This window comes from Neomonachus schauinslandi, chromosome 10, assembly GCF_002201575.2.
Source record: "Neomonachus schauinslandi chromosome 10, ASM220157v2, whole genome shotgun sequence".
Lineage (NCBI taxonomy): Eukaryota > Metazoa > Chordata > Mammalia > Carnivora > Phocidae > Neomonachus > Neomonachus schauinslandi.
In genome coordinates, this window is record NC_058412.1 from 43,172,662 (window position 1) to 43,195,724 (window position 23,063).

The 23,063-nt window shown below is 36.2% G+C and overlaps 1 protein-coding gene across 4 annotated transcripts in view; it reads right to left on the reverse strand.

The window, feature by feature from the left end:
* Nucleotides 1-902: 902 nt before the first annotated feature.
* The window catches only part of CTNNA2 (catenin alpha 2), a 949,691-nt gene continuing 927,530 nt past the window's right edge, over nt 903-23,063 (reverse strand). For 3 of the 4 annotated variants that reach the window (XM_044919118.1, XM_044919116.1, XM_044919115.1), the window contains one exon: nt 937-1,224. In XM_044919118.1, coding sequence (XP_044775053.1) covers nt 937-1,224 — 288 coding nt within the window. Of the gene's footprint in view, nt 1,225-23,063 lie in introns of all 4 variants that reach the window. The other variant, XM_044919117.1, reaches the window with a different exon arrangement.

Genomic DNA, 23,063 nt, shown 5'->3' on the forward strand with positions numbered 1-23,063 from the left:
TTTCATTAAGTATGCATTTTTAAAAAAAGAAGCATTTGTCAAATTTCCAGATTATATGTGTTTATTTTGAGTTAGTGGATACAATGGCATATTTTTAGATACCAGCACTCCGAGCTACACCTATGTATTTGCCTCTAAACCTTCACACATTGTCAGTTTCCAGTCTTCTATCATTCCATCACTGGGTCTCCTATTTCTAGCAAAATCATAGTTCAAATTTTTTTAAAGTAAAATGTGGATCACCATATTGTGCTTCCAGTGCCCCCAGAAGGATTATAATTGTCTCAAATAAGTGTTTATTTTCAGTAAAGGGGGAAAAATTGAAAATATGAGCACTAGTAATGGCACTACTACAAGAGAAAGAATAGAATACAGATTAGAAGAAACATTTTGGTTGGATGAGTTAGTTTTTCCTTAGTAAAAAATCCACTTAATATCATGGATATGACTTCAAAGTTATATTGTTCAATTTGTGGGCCACACACTTCAGCATATTGGCTAGTACACTTTTGCACTGAAACAGAAGCAATACAAGCTTTATGTTCTACCATTACACTTCCAGATTTTTCACTTATTAAGATACCTGCCAACCTAATGATTCTTGCATGCATTAGAGTTTGCTTTTGTAGAATTAAGTTTATTTTCCCCATCCCTCCCACTCCCGTAAACATTGTGATGCGAACTCTTTGCCCAATTTTATGAGAATGTTGCAAAGGACAGTTCTGTGCCACCTCAGGACAGGAATTCCCTGTTCCCTCCCCAGCTACTGATGAATCAGTAGTATTGATCACATCTCATCTCACATGCAAACAGACACTGCTCCCTTAATTTCCCCATGCCAGAGGCATACGAGTCGGCAGGTATGCATACAAAAATGGAATTAAAAAGAAAAGGAAAAGGAAAAAAAAAAAAGCTTTCTTGTTAAAGCCTATCGTCCTAGAATGAATCCATTGCTTTGAATTCACTTAAAGCCTGTACAGGCGAAATGTGTTTCTTCTGGGAACCTCGTCTGACTCGTGTCTGGAATTCTTCAGGCTTTTCTCTCTTCACAAGGGGCTTCTTCTCTGGAGCCTTCATCTTCCAAGACACAACTGGTGAGTTGACAGCTGCTGTCCCATAGACCTTCTGGTATTTGGTTGAGGCCACATAGGATGCTTTCACCGTAAGGACAACAGCATTCATCAGGTTTTTGGCTGCCTGGATGAGTGATGTGGCACTGTCCAGCTAGAGCAGGAGGAGGAGAAAGAGATACGTGGGTTAGTTGCAGGACAGCATTCACAAGATGGTGGTGTAACTTCACAGTTCAAACAGTGTTGTGCTTGTGCAAGTATACAATATTGACCAAAAAAGAGCAAATTATTACATGATAAAGTGAACAAGTTACATAGCAGTCACTCTCTTCTATCCTTGATCCCAAGGTAAAAATAAAAAAAGAGGATACTCTATAAGGCATAGCTTTCTAAAACTCCAGTACCTCTAAAGACCAAGCTTTTTTTAGCATGTAAGAATTCCAGTGTAACACAAGTTTTCCAAAGTGGAACATCTCATGTTATTACATTAGGCTGTTTGGTAAGGGTGAAAATAACTCAAATGCTTAAAAGGCATTTGGCAGGCACTGTACAATAAAGAGGTATACAGAGTTATATCTCAATTTTACAGCTCTACCCCTGGAAACACAGACTATTTCTCCATCCTGAGCTCAGGTATGATAGGAATGCAGGCAGCTAAGCAGAGAAACACACCCATGGTGCACTGCCTTTTATTGAGGTGTTCATTGAACTTGAATATCTATTTAACTATTCTCAGGTCTTGAACATACCTCCTACAAAAATAATAATTATGTCAGGCTCTCATAGGTCAGAGAGTATTCAGCGAGACCCCCATATCCACATGTTAATGAAATATTGATTTCTTACTATGTGGCAAACACTATTTTAAGAACTTTGTGTTTCCTCATTTAACTCACAAACACCCTAGGAGGTAGTTATTATTGTCACTGCAGTTTATGATGAGAGAATTGGTACTTTATACAGCTTAATTGATGAAGTCCTTAAAGACTGTATCATACTGCCACACTGTTGGGTAGGACAGCTAAAATACTGTAACACTCACAACTTAGAGTAGGTTTAGAAGCTCATCCTTAGACTATTAAAGCCAGGGTCTTTTCTGCTTTTAACCAGTTTGACATTGTGGTATATATTGTATATGAAACCATTCAATATCTGTTTCAACCTGCTTCACTTCCTGGACTACAAATGCTGGAAAAGTTCAAAACTGCATTTCCCAGACTCCCTTTCAGCCAGGATTCTACAAGTGACCTAGTAAAAGGAAAGAATTAACAGCTGACTGCAAATATTACTCTAGCCTCTTGGGTGCTTCAGTATAATTTCTTATAATAGTTAAGGAAATATATACATTGCAATTAAGTGAGGAATCCAAGAATATTTCTCATTGTTGAGATTGATGTGCTCTAGCTGCATTAATGAATGGGAGTTAGATATACACCCTCTGGGTGCAAGGTGATTAGCAAAGCTTTTTAAGCTAAGGGACCCCAAACACTGTGACACCCCTATGTTATGTGACTTGCCCTTACTTTAACTTCTTGCCATGTTTTGTGACCAAAGCATGTTCCAAGCAGTGACTGGGCACATCAGAAGTTACATCTAAGGTCTCTGTGATGCTGTTGCTCAGGCTGTTCTCTGTTCTATATACTTCATAGAGCTAAATAAATGTGATGCCAAATTTAAAAAATTATGACAAATGAGCTCTCAGTTCTCCCACCACCAGAAAAGCTCATAAAGTGAGATCATTGGGGAAAACAATGGATGATGCTTTCTATGTATGAATTCCTTGTAATACCATAGAATTGAGGCCTCACTATTTAAAAAATAGATTGAAGGCCAGTATTAGATTGCCCCCACAATAACATAGAAGCAAAGAGATTTGTGGATTAGAGCCATGATTCAGCAAATAATTAACTGCTTTGTGAATTAAATCAACCAAATGTATAGAGTAACTATTTTACCACTTCTATTACACTGTACAAGGTGCACATATACCAAAATAACTGCTTAACCCATAATGTTTATTTATAGAGCATAAATTTTGAAAGCTAGCTAAGTAAAAGCAAATTCTAGATTATTCATGTTAATAGAAGAAAAGCCAAGCATGGATTAGTACAGTGATTCTCATGGTCTGTGAACCAGCAGTATCAGTATCACCTGGGAACCTGTTAGAAATGCAATTTCTGAGGCCACTCTCAAACTTTCTGAATCAAAAATTTGTAATCCAGGGGATGCTGATGCATGCTAGAGATTGAGAATCACTGGATTAATGAAACCCAAGGACTATCTCAAGGTTTATTTCATCTAATGATTTTAGAACTTTGATCATACATGAGTTTGGTAACATCAGGGCAAGTTATCTGGCTGAATTTCACTTTTTACATCTTTCCTGTTATACACCCAGGTAGAAGTGTAAATAACGGAGGAGAGAGATAGCAAATGTTGGGACAATTGGGTCAGTCATGGTTTCTTAGTAGCTAGATACCATAGCCCTTGGCCAATTGACAGTTCCCTGTAAGTCTGTCAGGTTTCAAAACTGAGCAGTATTCATTCATAAAGTGAGTTAATTCTGTTGTGTATCATGGGTAAAGAGAGGAGAGAATGGCATCAGGGACAGTTCTGTGGATTTGCTTCTGGGCAATAGAATTAGTAGAAGTAGAATAAGACAAGATGCATCTATTGCATTATTAAATGGTTCTCTGAAAGCAAATCTTGGGAGAATTGAATGGATCCAAAGAGAAGAATTACAAGTAATTTGGAAACTTTTACCACAGATTCCATCTTCAGATAGATGGTGTCTAATTCTGCAGCAAAAATATGATAGCCTGTCTCTTCTTCAGAACCCCTTTGCTCTCCCAGCCTGATGCAGGAATCCTGTGAATAAACCTAATACATTGGTTGAGAGTGAGACAGCTCTGAAATATAAAGCTGATGATTTCATTCAAGGTACCTGGTAAGGCAGATATGAATTTGTGGCAAGGTATAAAGCTAGTAGGTGAGGAACTTGGTGAACTAAACCTGAACAAGTATATTGCTAGACAGTATGCCCAATCTAAAGTTAAAAGAAATTTGACTTTTGCCATTCCTCTATATCCATTTTAATCATTTAGATCATTGTTGCCACAATCAGAATTTCTTATATTTAAAAATGGCTCTCCTTTATGCTTGTCCAAAATAGCACAGAGACTTGGCATGTTTTGTTAAAAATTCACTCCTAAAGAAAATACACTAAAAATACTAAGGCTACATGGCAAGAAGATCTTTTAATACAAGGTTTAGGAAAACCTATTTAACATAATTGTATTCTGTTTTGCAATTTATACTGTAACTATGGCATTTTCAGACAAGATATGTAAATGAGTATGTACAAATGCAGTTCTAATAACCCATATTAGTTGAGCACTTAGGAGGTGCTTAGACATTGCCTTTGTCCTTTTAATTAAACTGCATGGTTTAAGTTCCAAAAATCCTTGAACTTAGCTAATAGAACTTGCCTCTGAAGTAATGGGCAAAAGTAGGGATTAGGACCTGTACTGTTTTTCTCCAAAGACTACCATCTGAACCACTCTTTAATCTCTGGGGTCTTGTTTTTCAGTGACTACCTATCATTCAGAATGAACCTATATCAATGTTAAGGACATGCCTGTCCTTAAACTTGGTACCATTCTATATGCATTATGACTGAGTTTGGTGAGAGCCACCATCTCACCTCTGACTCTTAGTGTCATCCTTGGAGCCTGAATTCTTTGTAACTGGATCTCCTGGCCTCAAGTGTGTTCCTGCCCAGTGCACAGACCTTCTCTGTCCTTCCTGGCTTGGATTCACCCTCATGGCAGCAGTGATTGGAATCCCTGCAGATTTCTCTTGTACTTGTTCAGCTTCTCTGAAGCACATTCACTACACAGTTATAAAGACTGGTTGCCTTTGGTGGGGCTCAGCTACTTTAGTGCTCTAAGCTTTTATCAGGGCTGGTGTTCCTAGCTTTATAACAGCCTTAATGTGCTGTATTTCTGTATTTCTGCCATTCCTCCAGCTAGCCTGTATATGTACTGATTAAACTGGGAGTAGAAAGAGATTTATATCTTTTCCTTCTTTAGAGCCTTTTTATTCCTATTGGACTAGTCTAAGAGAAGTGCCCCAATTTCCAGTTAATTAAAAAAAAGAGGCTACATTTAGCAAATGCTACCATGTGCCAGTCTCTGCATTAACTCCCCAAGTTTCCTTTCTTTCATTCAATCTCACAACCATGCCTGAGACAGGTAATAATACTATTATGCCCACTTGGGACAAAGAAGGACCATGCAGTTTGCTAAATATCACATCACAGGTAGGTGGTGAAGCCAAGACTTAAACCAGCCAGCCTAACTAACTCCAGAGCCCACGGACTAACCATTACTTGATGCTGTTTTCCAGAGCCATTCATGGCAGATGAAGCCACAATCCACCAATCTATCAAGTTATGCTAGACTAATTAATTCTCCCTATTTCATTTCATAGGTGTCTGCTTTCCCTAACCGTAGATATCAGGCTTCTCCTAATTCTGTCACTATTTTTTTTAAATATCAAAGTACTATTTTAAAAAGGTAGCAGATGTTTCCTCACATCTTGTTCTGTTACAACCCATGAAAAGCAAATAAGGGTGGGAGAGCTGTTTCATAGTCATTTCTGTAGGGTTTTTCTAGCTCTTTTTCTGCCTCTGTACTGGTCTTTTCTTCTTAACCTCACTCGAATCCTAATAGACAGATTTCTGTTTCCCTACACCATCCTCATTTTGTGTTTTGAATGCAGAGAAATATTAGAAGGTAGACAGTCCTGAATTGTGATCCTTCCATTAATTGATATTTGTGCTAATTCCTTAATGTCAAAGATAAAGACTGTCATGAAAAGTGCTTAAAATTTACAGGATCACCTGAAGAATTCTGAAACCCCATGTCATAAGTTTTACACTATTTCATGAACATAGGGCTTACCTTGAAAGAGGTGTTCGGTTTCAATAGAAACAGACTTTGACACAAATATAACTGCATGACTCAATCAAATTCTCAAATGAAAGTGCACCTACATTTCTGGAAATGCTTCAATTCTTGTATACTCTTTTGGTCTATCCCTCCATCCTTCTACCTGCAATGATTCATCCAGGTATTTCTTCAGATACTTACTATATATCTACTTTGTGCCAACCACATGGTTGTGTTGGGTATACACAGTCACACAAATCACAAGATCTAATGCTGGTAAGTTGTTTAGTAGGATGTAAGGTACTAAAGAAACAAACAATACAGGACCTACCTTGAGTCAGGTAAGGGATAGCATAGGAAAATAAAGCATGATGGTGGGAGTGATAGTCTAAACTCACTGTAATAGATGAAATAGGTGGTTATTGGTGACTAGATGGTTGAGTGATAAAAAAGGACAAATCTGGAATTCCTAGCTAGTATAGCTGGGTATAAATTGATGCTCTTAAGTCAGATCATGGCAATAAGGGGAAAACAATATTAAGTTTAACTCTGGACATTCTGAATTTGAGGTATCTGTGTTACATGTCAGTAAAGTTATCAAAGGGGCAGTTGAAATGATGGGGATGAAACTTGGGGGACCAGTTTTAAGAAACATGTTTTGCTTATATTGCTTTTCCCAGTTATTTCATGAACAGCATCCTGCATACTATAGGTATCTATGTCAATTTCTGATTTCTTCTTCCCTTCAGATTCCTTATTTAGTGTTTTCACAAAGAGAATAAAGTGCTGAATGCATATTTTCTCTGGTCAAAAAAGTTCAATAGATCCAAAATTTTTTCTCAGCATTATACTTTCAGGATAAAAATCAATATTTTAATAATCTAAAGCATAACATCATCAAGAAATATCTTAACTATTCCCGTGACAACCAAGGCTACTTTCTGTTAAGTAATTAGCAATCTTTCACCCTTGAAAATAACGGTGAACTTCCTGGGACTACCCAGCAATAAAACAAATGCAGTTTAGACTTACTTAACAACTGCCTTTAAATACACACACAGCATTGTCAAAAGTGCAAAGTAATGTAAAAGAGAAACACACTGGGTTAAATATCTGGGACATGGTAAGTGTCTTAGGATGTTAATTTGTGAGAGCCAGGTATATAATTATAGAAGAAAATTAGGGTTTCACTGTGTGTTCTACATTAATCCACTTTAAGATTGCATAGAGTTAGAAATATAACCTGGAAACAAATCTACTCAAAAAAGCTGATTTTTACTGAAAAATAATAAACCATAAATGGTAGTTCAAGGAAATCCCCAGTACAAAGCTACCTGTCCTTGGGACTATTAGCTAAACTAAATAGAATAAAATAAACCAAATTCATTTCAAGGTAATTTTGATGTATAAAAACAGTTTTACTTAGTTACCTCAGAAGACTTAGAAATGCCTGGGGGATGGAACCCAGTCCCATTTGGGCCTAGGCTAATTTAATTTTCTCAAGTCAGAGCTGATAGTGCTAATGATTTTGAGAATACTAAAAGGGTTCTGAAAATATGGGTAGAGTCCATTTTAGCCTCTTGCAAGATCTTTCAGTGGGAATAACTTAGTATTTCATGTCTAAGACGTATTTTAATGGGACTATTTTATACATATTCAGGTCTGGGTTAGGGCTTTGCAGGGAGGAAGTTACAATAGGAGAACTGATAATAAGCTGAAAGTAAACACCTTGAGAAAACTAGAATCGTTCCACTGGAGCTGGTCATTTATTTAAACAGTTACCTCCCCAAAAGGAGTCACAAATTGCTTGCAGGAGGAAAAACAAAACAAAACAAAAAACCTTGCTACAAGCCAGCTTTGCTGTTAATGAATGGGAGGTTAGAAACCCAGCGCATTGGAGCCTATTATCCACCGAGAAGAACATTTCATGTTTTAAAAATCCATGAGGCTTTGAAAAGATATTTGATCTCCTTAGAAACTGTGATACATTTGAAATACCTGCCTACTTCTTCCATAGTCTGTATCAATAGCACTTTTTAAAAGCTCTAGCAAGTCCAGGGCAATAAATAACTCAAGCAAACAAAGACATGGTGAAAAGGTTCAGCCTAACTGAATCTTTCCCTACTTTGTGGATGTTTACACATTTGCAAATAAGAATTCCTTTGCAGTAAGCCCTCATTTGTGTCCTTGTCCACTCATTCTTCGTCAAACAACAATGTAGTGAGTTAGTATTCCTTCTGGATAATAGGGCAGAAATTTGCCACTGATCTTTACGGTGGCCATGGCTGGCATTATTACTCAGGGCACTTTGCTCCCTCAAAAGATGCTGAGGGGTATGGAAACAGAAACAGCTTTACCTCCTTTCTCCAAGAGGTCACCTTTTGACAGATTTGTCTACTATACCTCTACTTCTATATTTAAATTGACTTGTTTAATACTTATGTTTTTGTTTCTACCAATCAGATTGCTGACAAGTATGATGCTGTATTGACTCTTGTTCCTATAGCTGATGCCATAATAGGAGTTAATTAATGAAATCATTAAACAGAAGACATATGTATTAAAAAATCAGGTGATAAAAATTAGCTGAATATATTAACAAGTAGGGTGTCTGAAGTAAATGACCATCACAGGTATGCTGCAATTATTGTTACAAAAAAGAAAACTGTATTAAATCTGGTAACATTAGAACATGTAACAATCCTTCATAAATGACAACTGAAGTACTGTAGGATAACTCCTGAAGAGCTGGCTTATAACTTTAAGTAGTGGATCAATCACAACATAGAGGAGGATAAGAGGTCTGTTATATTTTTCTGCAGGGCTACCTTGAATGATGCTAGGAAGGCAGCTGGTGCTCTACCAATGCCGAAGGCCAGTTGTTAAGAAATCTGTATGTGATGGCTCAAGATTAAGTTGGCAAAGGCCTTACCAGAAAAGCACTGCTATCTAAGAAAAAAATCTCTACAGCACGGCTGAGAAATTTACCAATTGGATCTCAGGTAGCTTTTCTAACTGGACAAATTTGTGTCTTTGTTTTTAATTCATTTAGGTAAGTAGTAGCACTTCATAGTCAGCCAGTCCACTGATTAACTGTCTTCATTTGCATTTTTTCAATTATAGGTAAGTAAACCTTGGGGACTCCCATGAAGGCTTAATTACAGTCAAATTTCCTAAATATGGCTTAGTGCCATTTTTTCTCACTATTAAAGGCAGAACAGTTTTTGCTCAACTCAAAACAAGGCATTCTTGCTAACTGTGGAATCCCAAGAAGAAGTGGGAATATCAAGAGGTGTTGGCCCTTGGAAAGTTAGGAACAGATATGTCTGTTCATCTAGAACTCCCTAGCTCCTTTTTCTATATTTCTTTCTTCCCATAACCTTCCTTTTTTAATACTGCAAGATTTCCTGACCCAGAGGCCTTCTCTGGATTGTTCTCACATAACAGAACCATGGCAAGAGTAGTACCAATGGATTTTTAGGCACCCACCATGACTGGGAGATATTCCTGGGTAAAAAGAGAATCTTTACATCACATAAATACCATGCATTGATTGCTGATCTTTTCATCTGTAATAATGACCATGTCCTCACCATCCAAGGTTCATACCATGTAGTAACTCTTCAAAGGGCTAAAGCTCCTTTTTACTTTCCCTATAGGAGAGCCAGCTAGCAGAAGATCACTACCTTTGATCGATTTCCTTAAGCACTATCATTATTACTGGGAGACAAATCTCAGACAAGCCTTTGTCCAAGACTCCAAGAACATTATCTTCATAAAATGGATGAGCCACCATACTATCAGAAGTGCCTAACTTTGTATGGATGTGGGATCTGCTGATACATGATGAAAGCTACTTAACACCTCACAAAATATCTTCTAGGCTCCAGCATGCAACATGCAACCATTAAGAAAGGAGTAGACAAGAGTTAAGGACCACGAAGTTTGGATGCTGGAGAACTGTGCCTGGTAAATGAGCATAATCAGAAGGCCCTGGATTATTATTTTCTTTCACTTCTCTTCACACTCAACCACTAGGAATTGTGTTATATGGCATTATTCATATGAAACTCTTATCCAGCTCCTGACCCTCTCCTTATCAGGTAGGTAGAAAGAGCTGTTTGAAGCCTCTGTTGTTACCTGATTTGTGGTGAAGTGGCTCCTTTCCCAGGAGGGTTTTTTGCCTCTCCTAAGGATCTTAGACCCCTTTTCCAGTACATTATTACATATTATGCTCTACCTCCTGCCCCTCTTCCGATTTTTTCCTCTCCTACAGTGAATGAAAGCTCGCACTCTACAATTCCAAACCTGTTTGGACTAATCATTGGCTATGTGATTTTGAGAGAGCTACTTAACCTAGCTCTACCTCAAAATCTTTAAAGTAAAAATGAAATGAGCACTTCCTAGTATTAAGTATTAAATGAGACAGTGCCCTCAAAGCTGAGTGCCTGGCAAATGATTTTAAGCTTTTGTTATTACTGTGCTCCATGTTTCCTTAAATCACCATTTGAACTTTATCCAACTTTCTTCTTACTAAAGTTATCACCACTTTGGCTTGCTATCAATGCCTGTATATCATAGTTTTTTTTGGTTTTTAAGTAAGCTCCATGCCCATCACAGAGCCCAACATGGGGCCTGAACTCACGACCTGAGCTACCCAGATGCCCCAGTGCCTGCATATCATACTTTTAATGTGATAGGATAAAGGCATGGAGAAATTCGCAGGGGCAAAAGAAAAGCATCAAAATATTAGTATCTTTTCTAACGCTACTGAATTCTTTGGAAGGAAGAAATTGGAGATCATGATTCACTATAAGAAATCATGGGTTTTACATAGATGCATGACACCCATAATATCTATGAACATTTGGGGCTTAAGTGGGGTTGGAGAAAGACTGACAGTAGAAAATAAAAATGGTCATAGTAAGAGATAGATAGAGGGAAGATGATCTAGTCTATGAAAGTGAGGTTTAAACCTCTGATTTGAGGCAGTAAAATAAATAATATAAATAGTATAAAATATTTAACCAAGTACTTACAGGGCCTAAAATTCTGGCTAATATCTTATTCCTAAGTATTTCTTACTAAAACACAAATTAAGCTACCTTGAAAGTGTAACTTTTTAAATTCATTCACCTAAAATCAAAAACACAAGAAATAATTATTGGTAGAGAAAAAGTAACCCTCATCCACTGTGGAAAATAGAACTACCCTATGATACAGTAATTCCACTATTGGGTCTTAACCCAAATAAAACAAGAATACTAATTCAAAAAGATTCTAACACTAAGTGAAATTAGACAAATACCACATGATTTTACTCATGAGTGGAATTTAAAAAACAAATGATCAAAGAAAAAAGGCAAACAAAAAAAATAGACTCTTAGAGAACAAACTGGTGAGTGCCAGAGGGGCACTGAGTGGAAGGATGAGTGAAATAGATGAAGGGGACTGAGAGGTACACTTATTGTGGGGAGTACTTAGTAATAAATAGAATTGTTAATTCATTATACTGTACACCTGAAACTAAGAACACTGTTAATTATATTGAATACCAAAAAAAGCCCCTTTTGGCCTAGTGAAGATCAACCTTTAGCCTGGTGCTTTATCTCCCTCAAAATTTCTAAAGTTTTAAATCTCTTTTCCTACAGAATAGGCTATTTAGTTCATTGGACCTAGCACTTGTCATCTCTACTTAAGATTGGCCTATCTCATCATCTAAATCCAGCAAAACTCTCACTGTTGGATCTGTACATTCTTTAGGGGTACTTTAAAGTCCCGTTTGTGCTCACATTTATCAGGCAAATAAGTTAGCAAAGGGCAGGCTTTGAGAATAGAGCTTCTTATGAAAAAATCTGGGATGACTAAAAGACAAATCCTCAGGCAAGGACAGTATGTGAGCTGTGGCCTGGAAAGGCCAGGAGATACAAAACAACACAATGGGAAACCTCAAGATTGGCCCTACTTGTCAATGCTCCAAGCCTCTTCCAAAACCAATAAAGCAAGAATGGCTGTTGTGTATCACACTTGCTGCCATTTCTTTCTTCATTGGTACATGTAGTAGGCAAGGCCAGTCAATAATAGTCCTTTGTCTTAGATGTAGTCTCAGAATTCTCAAAGCATAGCCCAATCTATCACTAGCAATTGATGACAGTAATCAAAATGAAACCCATTTAAAGAAAAGGGCATAATTAGAAGAAAACTTATGAAATAAAAGCATACACTAAAGTCAGTAGGCAAATACTCAAAGACAAAAGTAGTAAAATCAATTATATCTTAAAATGAGTTAAGGGGACTCACAAAAACATGTAAAATGTGCATGGGTGAGTAAAAAAGTTTAAGAATGTGTCTAAACTTTAGTGACCATCAACTTAATATGGGCTTCTATATATTTAGGATGTTTTATATGAACGTCATGGTAATTAAAAACTTATAATAAAGTCAAACATAACATTAGAGAAAATCGTCAATTACAAAGAAATTGAGAACTCCAAAAACAGCCAAAAAACAATGAACAAAACGGCAATCGGTACATGACTATCAATAATTACTTTAAATGTAAATGATTTAATTCTCCAATCAAAACATATAAGGTGATGGAATACATAAAAAAAAAAGTACCTACCTATATGCTGCCTAGAAATACTGACTGCAGATCTAAAGACACACACTAAATGTAAATGAAGAGATGGAAAAAGATATTCCATGCAAATGGAACACCAAAAACCCAGGGTAGCAATATTTATATCAGACAAAAAACTAAAACAAGAGACAAAGAGAGCATTCCATAACGATAAAGAGTCAATCCAACCAAGGGAATATAACAATTACAAACATCTATGCACCCAACATTGAAACATCTCAATACATAAGGCAGATATTAACAGACAGCCGTAGGGGGATTTAAACACTCTACTTACATCAATGGATAGATCATCCAGGAAGAAAATCTGTCTTTGAATGACACATCACACCTGTTTAATTTAACAGATATGTACAGAACCTTCCATCTAAAAACAATACACATTGTTCTCAAGTGTACATCGAACATTCTCCAGGATAGATCATATATTATTCCCCAAAACAAGTATCAATAAACTCAAGAACACTGAAATCCTGCCTGCATCTTTTCCAACGACAATGGTTTGACACTAGAAATCAATTACAAGAAAAAATAGAAAAAACACAAACATGTGGAGGCTAAACAGCATGGTTCTAACAACGAACATGTTGACAAATTTATTAAATATGAAGGAGAAAAGTGAAAACAGTCCAAAGTCACTGGGACACAGCAAAAGCAATTCTAAGAGGAAATTTATAGCAATGCAGGACTACCTTGAGGAACAAGAGCAATCTCATATAAATAATCTAATCTTATACCTACAGGAACTTGAAGAATAAAGCCCAAAGTTAGTAGAAGGAAGGAAATAAGGGTGCCTGGGTGGCTCAGTTGGTTAAGATCATGACCTGCTGCTCAGGTCATTATCCCAGAGTCCTGGGATCGGGCTCGCTGCTCAGTGGGGTCCTGCTGCTCCGCTCCCCCCCCCAATCAAAAGAACTTTTTTTTTAAAGGAAGGAAATAAAGATCAGAGCAGAAATAGAGACCAAAAAAATAAATGATCAATGAAATCAAGAGCTGTTCTTTGAAAAGATCAAATAAGATAAAAAAATGAAAGAGAAGTAACACCACCACAGAAATACAAATGATTATAAGAGACTACTACAAAAAAAATTATATGCCAACAAATTGGACAATATAGAAGAAATGGATAAATTCCTAGATATATATAATCTTCCAAAATTGAGCCAGGAGGAAATAGATAATGTGAACAGTAATGAAATTGGATTGGCAATCAAAAAGTCCCAATAAACAAAAGTCCAGGAACAGATGAATTCTACCAAAAATTTAAAGAAGTGTTAATATATATTCCAAAAAAATAGAAGAGGAAGGAAAACTTCCAAACTCATTCTACAAGTCAGCATTTCCCTGATACCAAAACCAAAGACACAACAAAAAACTACAGGCTGATGACCATAGATGCAAAAATCCTCAGTGTTAATAAACTGCATTTAACCATGCATTAAAAAGATCACTCACCACAATCAAATTGGATTTGTGCTAGAGAAGCAAGGATGGTTTAATATGCACAGATCAATCAGCCTGATACACCACATCAACACAATAAATAATAAAAATGAAATGATTGTCTCAATAAAATGCAGAAAAAGCACTTGACAAAACTCCACATCCACTCATGATAAAAGCTCTCAAAAAAAGTGGGTTTAGTGGGAACATACCTGAACATAATAAATGCCATATATCACAAACTCACACCTGACATCATAATGATGAAAAACAGAGCTTTTCATCTACAATCAGGAACACAACAAGGATGTCCACTCTTGCTACTTTTATTCAACATAATACTGGAAGTCCTAGCCACAACAATCAGATAAGAAAAAAAAAATAAAACGCCTCAAAATTGGCAAGGAAGAAGTAAAACTGTCACTATCTACAGATGCTGTGGTATTATATGTAGAAAACACTAAAGATTTCACCAAAAAACTATTAGAATAAATGATTTCAGTAAAGTCACAGGATACAAAAGTCATATAGAAATCTGTTGCATTTCTATACATTAATAATATAGCAGAGAGAGAATTAAGAAAACAGTTGCATTTATAATTGTACCAAAAAGAATAAAATAACTAGAAATAAACTTAACCAAGGGAGTGAAAGACCTGTACACTGAAAACTATAAAACACTGGTGAAAGAAATTGAAGATGACACATACAAATGCAAAGCTATATCCTGCTCATGAATCGGAAGAATATTGTTAAAATGTTCATACTACCCAAAGCAATCTACAGATTCAATGTAATACTTACCAAAATATCAATAGCCTTTTTCACACAACTAGAACAAAGAATCCTAAAATTTCTATGGAACCACAAAGACCCTGAACAGCCAAAGCAATCTTGAGAAAGAAGAACAAAGCTGGAGGTGTCACAATCCCAGACTTCAAGGTATACTACAAAGCTTTAGAAATCAAAACAGTATGGTACTGGCATAAAAAACACACACACAGATCAATGGAAAAGAATAGAGTCCAGAAATAAACCCACACTTATATGGTCAATTAATGACAAAGGAGACAAGAATATATTAGGAAATATATTGGGGAATATACTGGGGAAAAGATGAGCTCTTCAATAAATGGTACTGGGAAAACTGGACAGATACATACAAAAAGAATGTAACTGGACCACCTTCTTATACCATACATAAAAATTAACTCAAAATGGATTAAGGGACTAAATGTGAGATATGAAACCATAAAAATCCTAGAAACGTAAGTAGTAATCTCTGACATTGCGTTAGCAACATTTTTCTAGATAGGTCTCCTCAGGCAAAAGAAACAAAAGCAACAATAAACTATTGAGACTACACCAAAATAGAAAACTTTTGCACAGCAAAGGAAACCATCAAAAAAAAAAAAAAAAAAAAGGTGACTTACTGAATGAGAGAATTTATTTGCAAATACAGATTTTCAATATTAATCCCTTATCAGATATATTAAAGAACTTACACAACTCCACACCAAAAAATCATTGATTTAAAAATGAGCAGAGGACCTAAACAGACATTTTTCCATAGAAGACATACAGATGGCCAACAGACATGAAAAGATGTTCAATGTCACTTATTATCAGGGAAATGCAAATCAAAACCATAGCAAGATATTAGCTTACATATGTCAAAATAGCTCAAATCAAAGAGACAAGAAATAAGTATTGGCAAGGATGTTGGAGAAAAGGGAAACTTCATGCACTGTTGGTAGAAATGTAAATCAATGCAGCCAATATGGAAAACAGCATGGAGGTTCCTCACAAAATTAAAAATAGAAATACTATATGATTTAGTATTTCTACTACAGGGCATCTACCCCCCAAAAAAAACAAAAACACTAATTCAAAAAGATATATGCACCCGTATGTTTATAATAGCATTATTTACAACAGACCTAAGATATGGAAGCAACCAAAGTGTCCATGGATAGATTAATGGATTAAGAATATGTATATACATACAATGGAATATTAGTCATAACAATGGATGAGATTTTGTCATTTGCAACAACATCCATGAACCTAGAGAGCATTAGGTGAAGTGAAATTAGTTGGAGAAGGACAAATACAATATGACTTCACTTATAAATGAACACACAAAAAAAAGCAGGAACAGACCCATAAATACAGAGAAAAATGTGGTTATTTGCCAGAGGAGCAGAGTTGGGGAGGGATGGGTGCAATGGATGAAGGGGGGTGGGAGGTACCAGGCTTCTAGTTATGGAGTGAATAAGTCATCAGGATAAAAAGTACAGCACAGGAATACAGTCAGTGGTATTATAGTACCACTTTTGTATGGTGACAGACAGTGTCTATACACTTGTAGTAAGCATAGTATAACAGAGTTGTCCAATCACTATGTTCTACACCTGAAACTAATGTAACACTATGTGCCAACTATACATCCATTGAAATAAATAAACCAATTTAAAAAAAAAACAGATTAAACCCACTTACCATACCCACTATGGGCCTTCTAAACCACCCCCCTCCGATAAAAGGCTGTGTTTTCAGAGTAGTATATTAATATCACTTCTCATTATCCTAATTTCTCCTCATATAATTCATAAAGAATGATATCTTAAATATAATGCAGAAAACTGTTAGACACATATGTAACTGGGTAAAATAATTCACTATCCTAACCTAAAATTAACTCTTCTTTCATTAGAGAAATGAGAATTACAAGAAGAAATGGATATCATTAATCAAGGGCTCATAAGAGGTCTTCAGTATAATGCATAGTAAAACCAATAATTTTAATTAAACTAGTTTTAAATTTGAGCAGTTATTCCCTGGCTTTTTATAATTGAATACATTCTTCTGCCTACTCTGAAACATTTTTTTGAGTAGACATAGAGTAATACCCTCTAAATCTTTTCCTTTCTTCCTGGTCACTTATTTTCCCATTGTGAGATGTAATCCCACTACAATTTTATCACATATTCAAATAATTTCCAAGCACTCACAGTGTACACAGTCGCAGATTTAGGTAGAGGTTTCCTATCTTTACTTCAAAACACAACTCAATTAGATGTAATCATTAAGTCTTTAACTTCCACCTAGTACCACTTCACGTTCTTGCAAGAGTTGTTACTTTCACAAAGATGACTCCTGACATTTAGAGAATGATCTAAGCTGATCTGAAGTTTTCTTATTGACTCTTCCCAACATTCCAAGATAGCAAGGACTCTATGATTAACTCCACCTCTCCCTAAAACCTGCTCCTCCTGTAGTCATTGGCAACACATTTTTTCCACCTGTTTAGGTTAAAAACCCAGAATCTTATGTTACATATCTTGTTCTCTTAGATCCAGCCTCCTCCAATCTGCCATCATCTTTTGGCAACAGCATTTTTGAAATCTATCCATTATTTGACCTCACTTTCTCTACTGTTACCACAAGGCCCAGTCATCAGAATATTTTGCTGGATTGTTGCAGTATCTTCCTCTAACTAACTACTTTTCTTCTCATTCCCTTTTACTTCTTTGGTCTATTCTTTTTTTTTTTTTTTATGTTCAGTTAGCCAACATATAGTACATCATTAGTTTTTGATGTAGTATTCAACGATTCATTAGTTGCATATAACACCTAGTGCTCATCACAACATGTGTTTCTTTGGTCTATTCTTAAACAGAAGCCAGAATTATCCCATTAAATGAACTCAAATAACGTCACTTTTCTTCTCAACATTGTCCTGCAGTCCCCCATTTCAATACGGGTAGAATCCACAACTATTAAAGTGGCCTTCAAGGTCATATACTCTGATCCCCAATTGTTCTGATTTTTCCTTTGTTCACTCCACTCCAAAATACTGATTCGTTGCCTATTGCTTAGACAGACCAGTCATGCCCACACTTCAAGGACTTTGTGCTTATTATTGCCTCTGCCTAAATGCTCGTCCCACAGAAACTGTAAGGCTTGGTCCCTCATCTCCATCAGATCTTTGATGAAATACTAACATCTTACTGAAAACTTTCCTTTTCAAATTGAAACTCCATTCTCACCCTATTGCCTTACTTTGCTATTCTTTCCCTGTTTTATTATTTTTTTTCATATAGTCATCACCATCTAACAAATATTTTCTTCTAGGTTTACTATCCCCCACCCCATGCTACATTCCAAACACCTGAAACTGTGTCTGGCAAATGGGTATTCCATAAATATTTACTAAATATTATTGAATAATTGAAACTTTATAGATGAGGAAATAAGAGATGACAAAGCTTGTCCAAAGACAAACTGGGGCACAATGTCTAGTATAGTATCCAACTCTCCAGGCCTTCCACCTATTCATTCTTCCATGAAAGAGTACCCAAACAATGATATTGGCAGGAGAGTGGAATTTAGGGACATAATAGACAAAATAAACATTAGCTAAACTGCTACACAAATCTTATGATCTCTTCCTCTTACTGTGCTTCACTGGTATAATCAGGATCATCCTTTGCTCAGAAAACATTCACAATCTAATTTGTGTTTATTGCTTTCTATGTATAAAGTACTGAGTTTTCATTAAAGATCATCTCCCTCATTAATAGTACCAGCATTTTTGAGGCTTGACTTGTGTTTGGTAGGTATAGAGCTGGTGTCTTAATACATAATCTCTAATCTACAAAAAATAATATGTATGTATATGGTAGATACCACCATCCTTTACATATGAGGAAACAAATACAGAAAAATTTTTTGTGAACTTGGGTTCACAAAATTCATATCTGATAGAAATGGGCTTCAGTCCATGTGACACATAACATCTAGTCTTCTTTGACCAGGTAAATCTACCACAGTATTTTCAAGTATGAGTCATGTGACCAAAGGAGTAATGAGGTGAATTTCCCTAAGCCACAAAAGAAAAAAAAAAAAAAGTCACACTAACTTCTAATCTTGCAATCATGATTCACATGAGATATGAACTAGGCAAGAATCAGGGACATCATCTATTTACTCATTTTCTTGCCAGCTACATGTTCAAAGACTTGGTTAAATAGAACCTATAGTTCTCCTTTCCCCTAGCCACAATATATACTGCTTGCTATTTATTCACATAGTATGAAAAGACTATTCAAAATTTCTACAACTTAGCTTTTTACTCCACCATATATGGGTACCATGATATGATGTCAGGCTGACTGATACAAATTTTAAGAACCTAATATGCTTTCTACCCTCATCTACACCATCTGATACATACTATTTCCTGTATCTCCTGTTCAACAACTAGTTCAACTACTAGGAGCAGCAACATCTTACATTGCAAAAAGCACAAGACTACCCATCAGAGAAACGGGCTCCAACCTTGCTTGTGCCAACCACTGACTGTGAAAGTTTTGGACACTATAGTAACCTCTCTGAACTTCTATTTCTTCAGCTATAAAGTGGGGTTAATAATACCAATACACTTCCACTAGTCATTGAGGTCCAAGTGAGAAAGTAAACTTAAAACACTTTTTTAAATTTAAAAATGTCACTATAAAGTATTATTAATAATATGATACCTTTTGGGAATCCTTTTAGAGTATTTATCATAATTTATTGGATCACCTGGGTAATGTAGGCCTAAGAAACTCCGCAAAGGTAAAAGTATTTCAATAAATGCCCAGGGTTGTGTGAGAGTACCATAAGCCCAAGTAAGACAAGAACAAGGTACTTCCAAAAGAAGGGAAGCTTTCTTCTTCCACCTGACAGTGGACATTGCTAAAGATAAAGCATGGCTGCAGAAGTCTGGTTCCAATCCCACTTTTCCCATTTATGGTGAATGGTCAGGAAATAGGATTCTCAAAAAATACAACACAGGAACCCTCTGTTTGGGATCCAAAAACTGGCTGTGGAATGCAGTCCAAAAAGAGATGCAGATCAACCAGAAAATAAAGATAAACCATTTTTGCAAGAGGAACAGCTAACTCATTCACAGAGCTTTCCTTAGTGATTCCAGCTTAAGTTTGGTTACATTACTTGCAGCATCATATAGTTACTTATTTGCTACTTTATCTTCAAAAGCTTTGTATATATGTGAAAGTCTTACCTCCAGAGCTAGACTTCTGGATATATATATGAACAAGTACTTCTGGCCCTTTACTGGTTATGTCCTCCACAGAGGCTAGCACTACATAAGCCATATTGGGATTTGGTCTACATATACCAGTGTTTAGTCAGTTGAATGATGGCTTCTTAGTTCAGGCTGCCTCTTAAATTGACCTATAAAAGACCAGCCTACTGATAAAAGTTGATTGATAACTTCTCTTTATTGGGTTAATATACTATGGATATTTTCCAGATTCAATACATATTGAGCATCCCAACCAATTAGATCTTTCGTATATGTTACACCATTTAATCCTCACACACACAAAAATAAAGTATTATATTACTTTACTCTCACTATCCAATAGATGAGGGAACTGAGGCTTAAATTTCTAGCTAATAAGACAATTACAGAAATACAAGTGTATGACTTCTGTTCCTTGTGTATTTAGGAATATACTGCAGCTCCAACTGCTTTTGAATAAAATAAGAATAAAGGCTATTTAAGGTAGTTCCCCTGAGAAGCCAGGATGCTTCCCCTTACATATGCCTGCCAGGGCTTGACCTGGTTTGGAACCTTATCATCTGTTTCTCCTGGAGTGACTATACCTTAGGGTAAATGCAGCAAAAGCACCAGAGGGTTCCCTTCAATCTAAAACTGGAAATATGATTTATTTGGTTAATAAAGAATCTCTATGGATGGACAACATATTGTGTGTTTCTTTGTAAAAGAGGTTGAACTATGCAAGAAACTTTCAAAACCAGAGATTAAAGGACAAAGCATCCTCAAAAGACTAGAAATGCATAACAGTATTGCCAAAAATCACAGAAAAATATTAGTGGTTTCTTTGAAAGAAAGCACCAAATCTATGAAATTGGAAAACTTCTTTGAAAAAAAAGGACTTCACAAACGTTCATGAAAATGACAACTTTTAACCAGTGAACAAAGATAAACATTAAAGGGTTTGAGAGAGTCTGATACAGTATCTTGCCCCTACTAAAAACCGTACTTAATATTAAGATGAAAGCTTCCTCAAGGCACAATCCCGATCTTAGAGTCCCTGTGAATCTAGCCTTTGACAAAGTTAAATCACCTCCATATTTATTATAAGATGTAAAGGCTACCTCATTATTTCTTTACCTGATATACTAAAAAATGCCAAGGCAAATTCTTCAAATGCACTACAGCTACACCTTTGAAAGAGTGATCTCTGTTATATCTGGAGTCACCACCTGTTAGAGCTCTCCAAACTTCTTTTAAAGAAATTAATGCTAAGCTATGAAACATAATCAGTTTCTACCTACCACTTGCTTGGTTTCAAGGGCTCACCCACTAATTTCAGCATTATAAATATTACCTCAAAAACACCTGCATAAGTCATTTGAATTTCAAGGAAACCATTGACCTGATGCACATCTTAATATTAGTTTGTTAAGGAAAAAATATGCTTAGCTTTTTTCATATTTAAAAAAAAATATACTTGTTATAAGGATTTAAAAATATAGAAAGAATGACTAAATATATAATATGTGAAAAGGATTTGTTTTTAAAAAGTGCTATAAAAACAACTGAATTATTTTAACCTTCAAAACCCTTGTTTATAAAAAGCAAGAAACTGAAGAAATTTTACCTTGTTTAAAACTTTCTTTTGAGCAACATTCTCACCAAAGCCCTTAATCGCCTCTGATAGTAGAAATGCCTGCATCTCTAAGACAGGAAGATTTATTTGGGGTAAACAAGAAGAGAGGTGGATGGAGACCTTTAAAAGGTATATGAAGGCTATGGCCAGAGGAGGACTGTGATGGATTCTCAGGAGTCTTGTCTCCAGGAAAGTGCAAATCCACGCCCTGCTGCCATGCTGGGAATGGACATTTGGCAGATGAGTCTGGACCATTTTATCGGTCAACTCCCACCTTTCCAGAAGGAATAAAAGACTCCATTTCAAATAGTATGTACATTCTAGGTGAAAGGTCAAGATCAACCAGATCTATAGTTCTCATCCAGGGGCAATTTTGCCCCTGTACCCCAGGATACATTTGGCAAGGTCTGGAGACATTTGATTGATTGTCACTACTGGAGAAGGAAAGTTGCTACAAGCATCTATAGAGGAGATGCCAGAGATGTTGCTAAATATCCTGCAATGGACAACTGCAACCAGCTCCCCATAACTGGGAATTATCCAGGCTAGGTTAGACTAAAATAGCCTAATGCAGCAAGCCAAAAAGGGTTTTCTAGGAAAGAGTCCAAACTGACATCAAGCACTGGAAAGCTTTCACCACAGCTCATAAGGCTCTCTTCCCTCCACTTCCTAGACCAGTATTTTTCAAAGTGTGATCCATGAGCCCTCTGCATCAGAAACATTTAGGAATAGAATTATATATTCCTGATCTCAGATGTGGTATTAGAACTGTGGAAGCAGAGCTCAGAATTCTCAGCAAATATTTATTTGCTTCCCATGTGATTCTTTATAGATTGTAGTGTGAAAATCACTACTTCATTTCTCTGTTGAGGTCATTCTCTTCTGTACTGTCAAATATCACTTCTTTGTGAGTGATTCCTCCAGGACTCCCCATGACAACCTAATTGAATCTCTATGAGGGTACAGACCTTGGCTGATTATTCACTACTGTACATCCAATGGTTTAATTGGAGTAGACATGATGAAATAAAACAAGTGGCATCTACATCATCAAAAATAATGTCATCTTTTGGGAGAGACAAGACAAGGAAAAATAAAATTAGCTACTCATTTATTTAGTACTTCTCCATCCTGTACACTGTGCTAAGTGTGTGACACACGTTAACACATTTAATCCTAACAAAAGCACACTGAAGTAGATACTAATATCACTCTCACTTTGCAGCTAAGAAAAATGGGGTTCAGT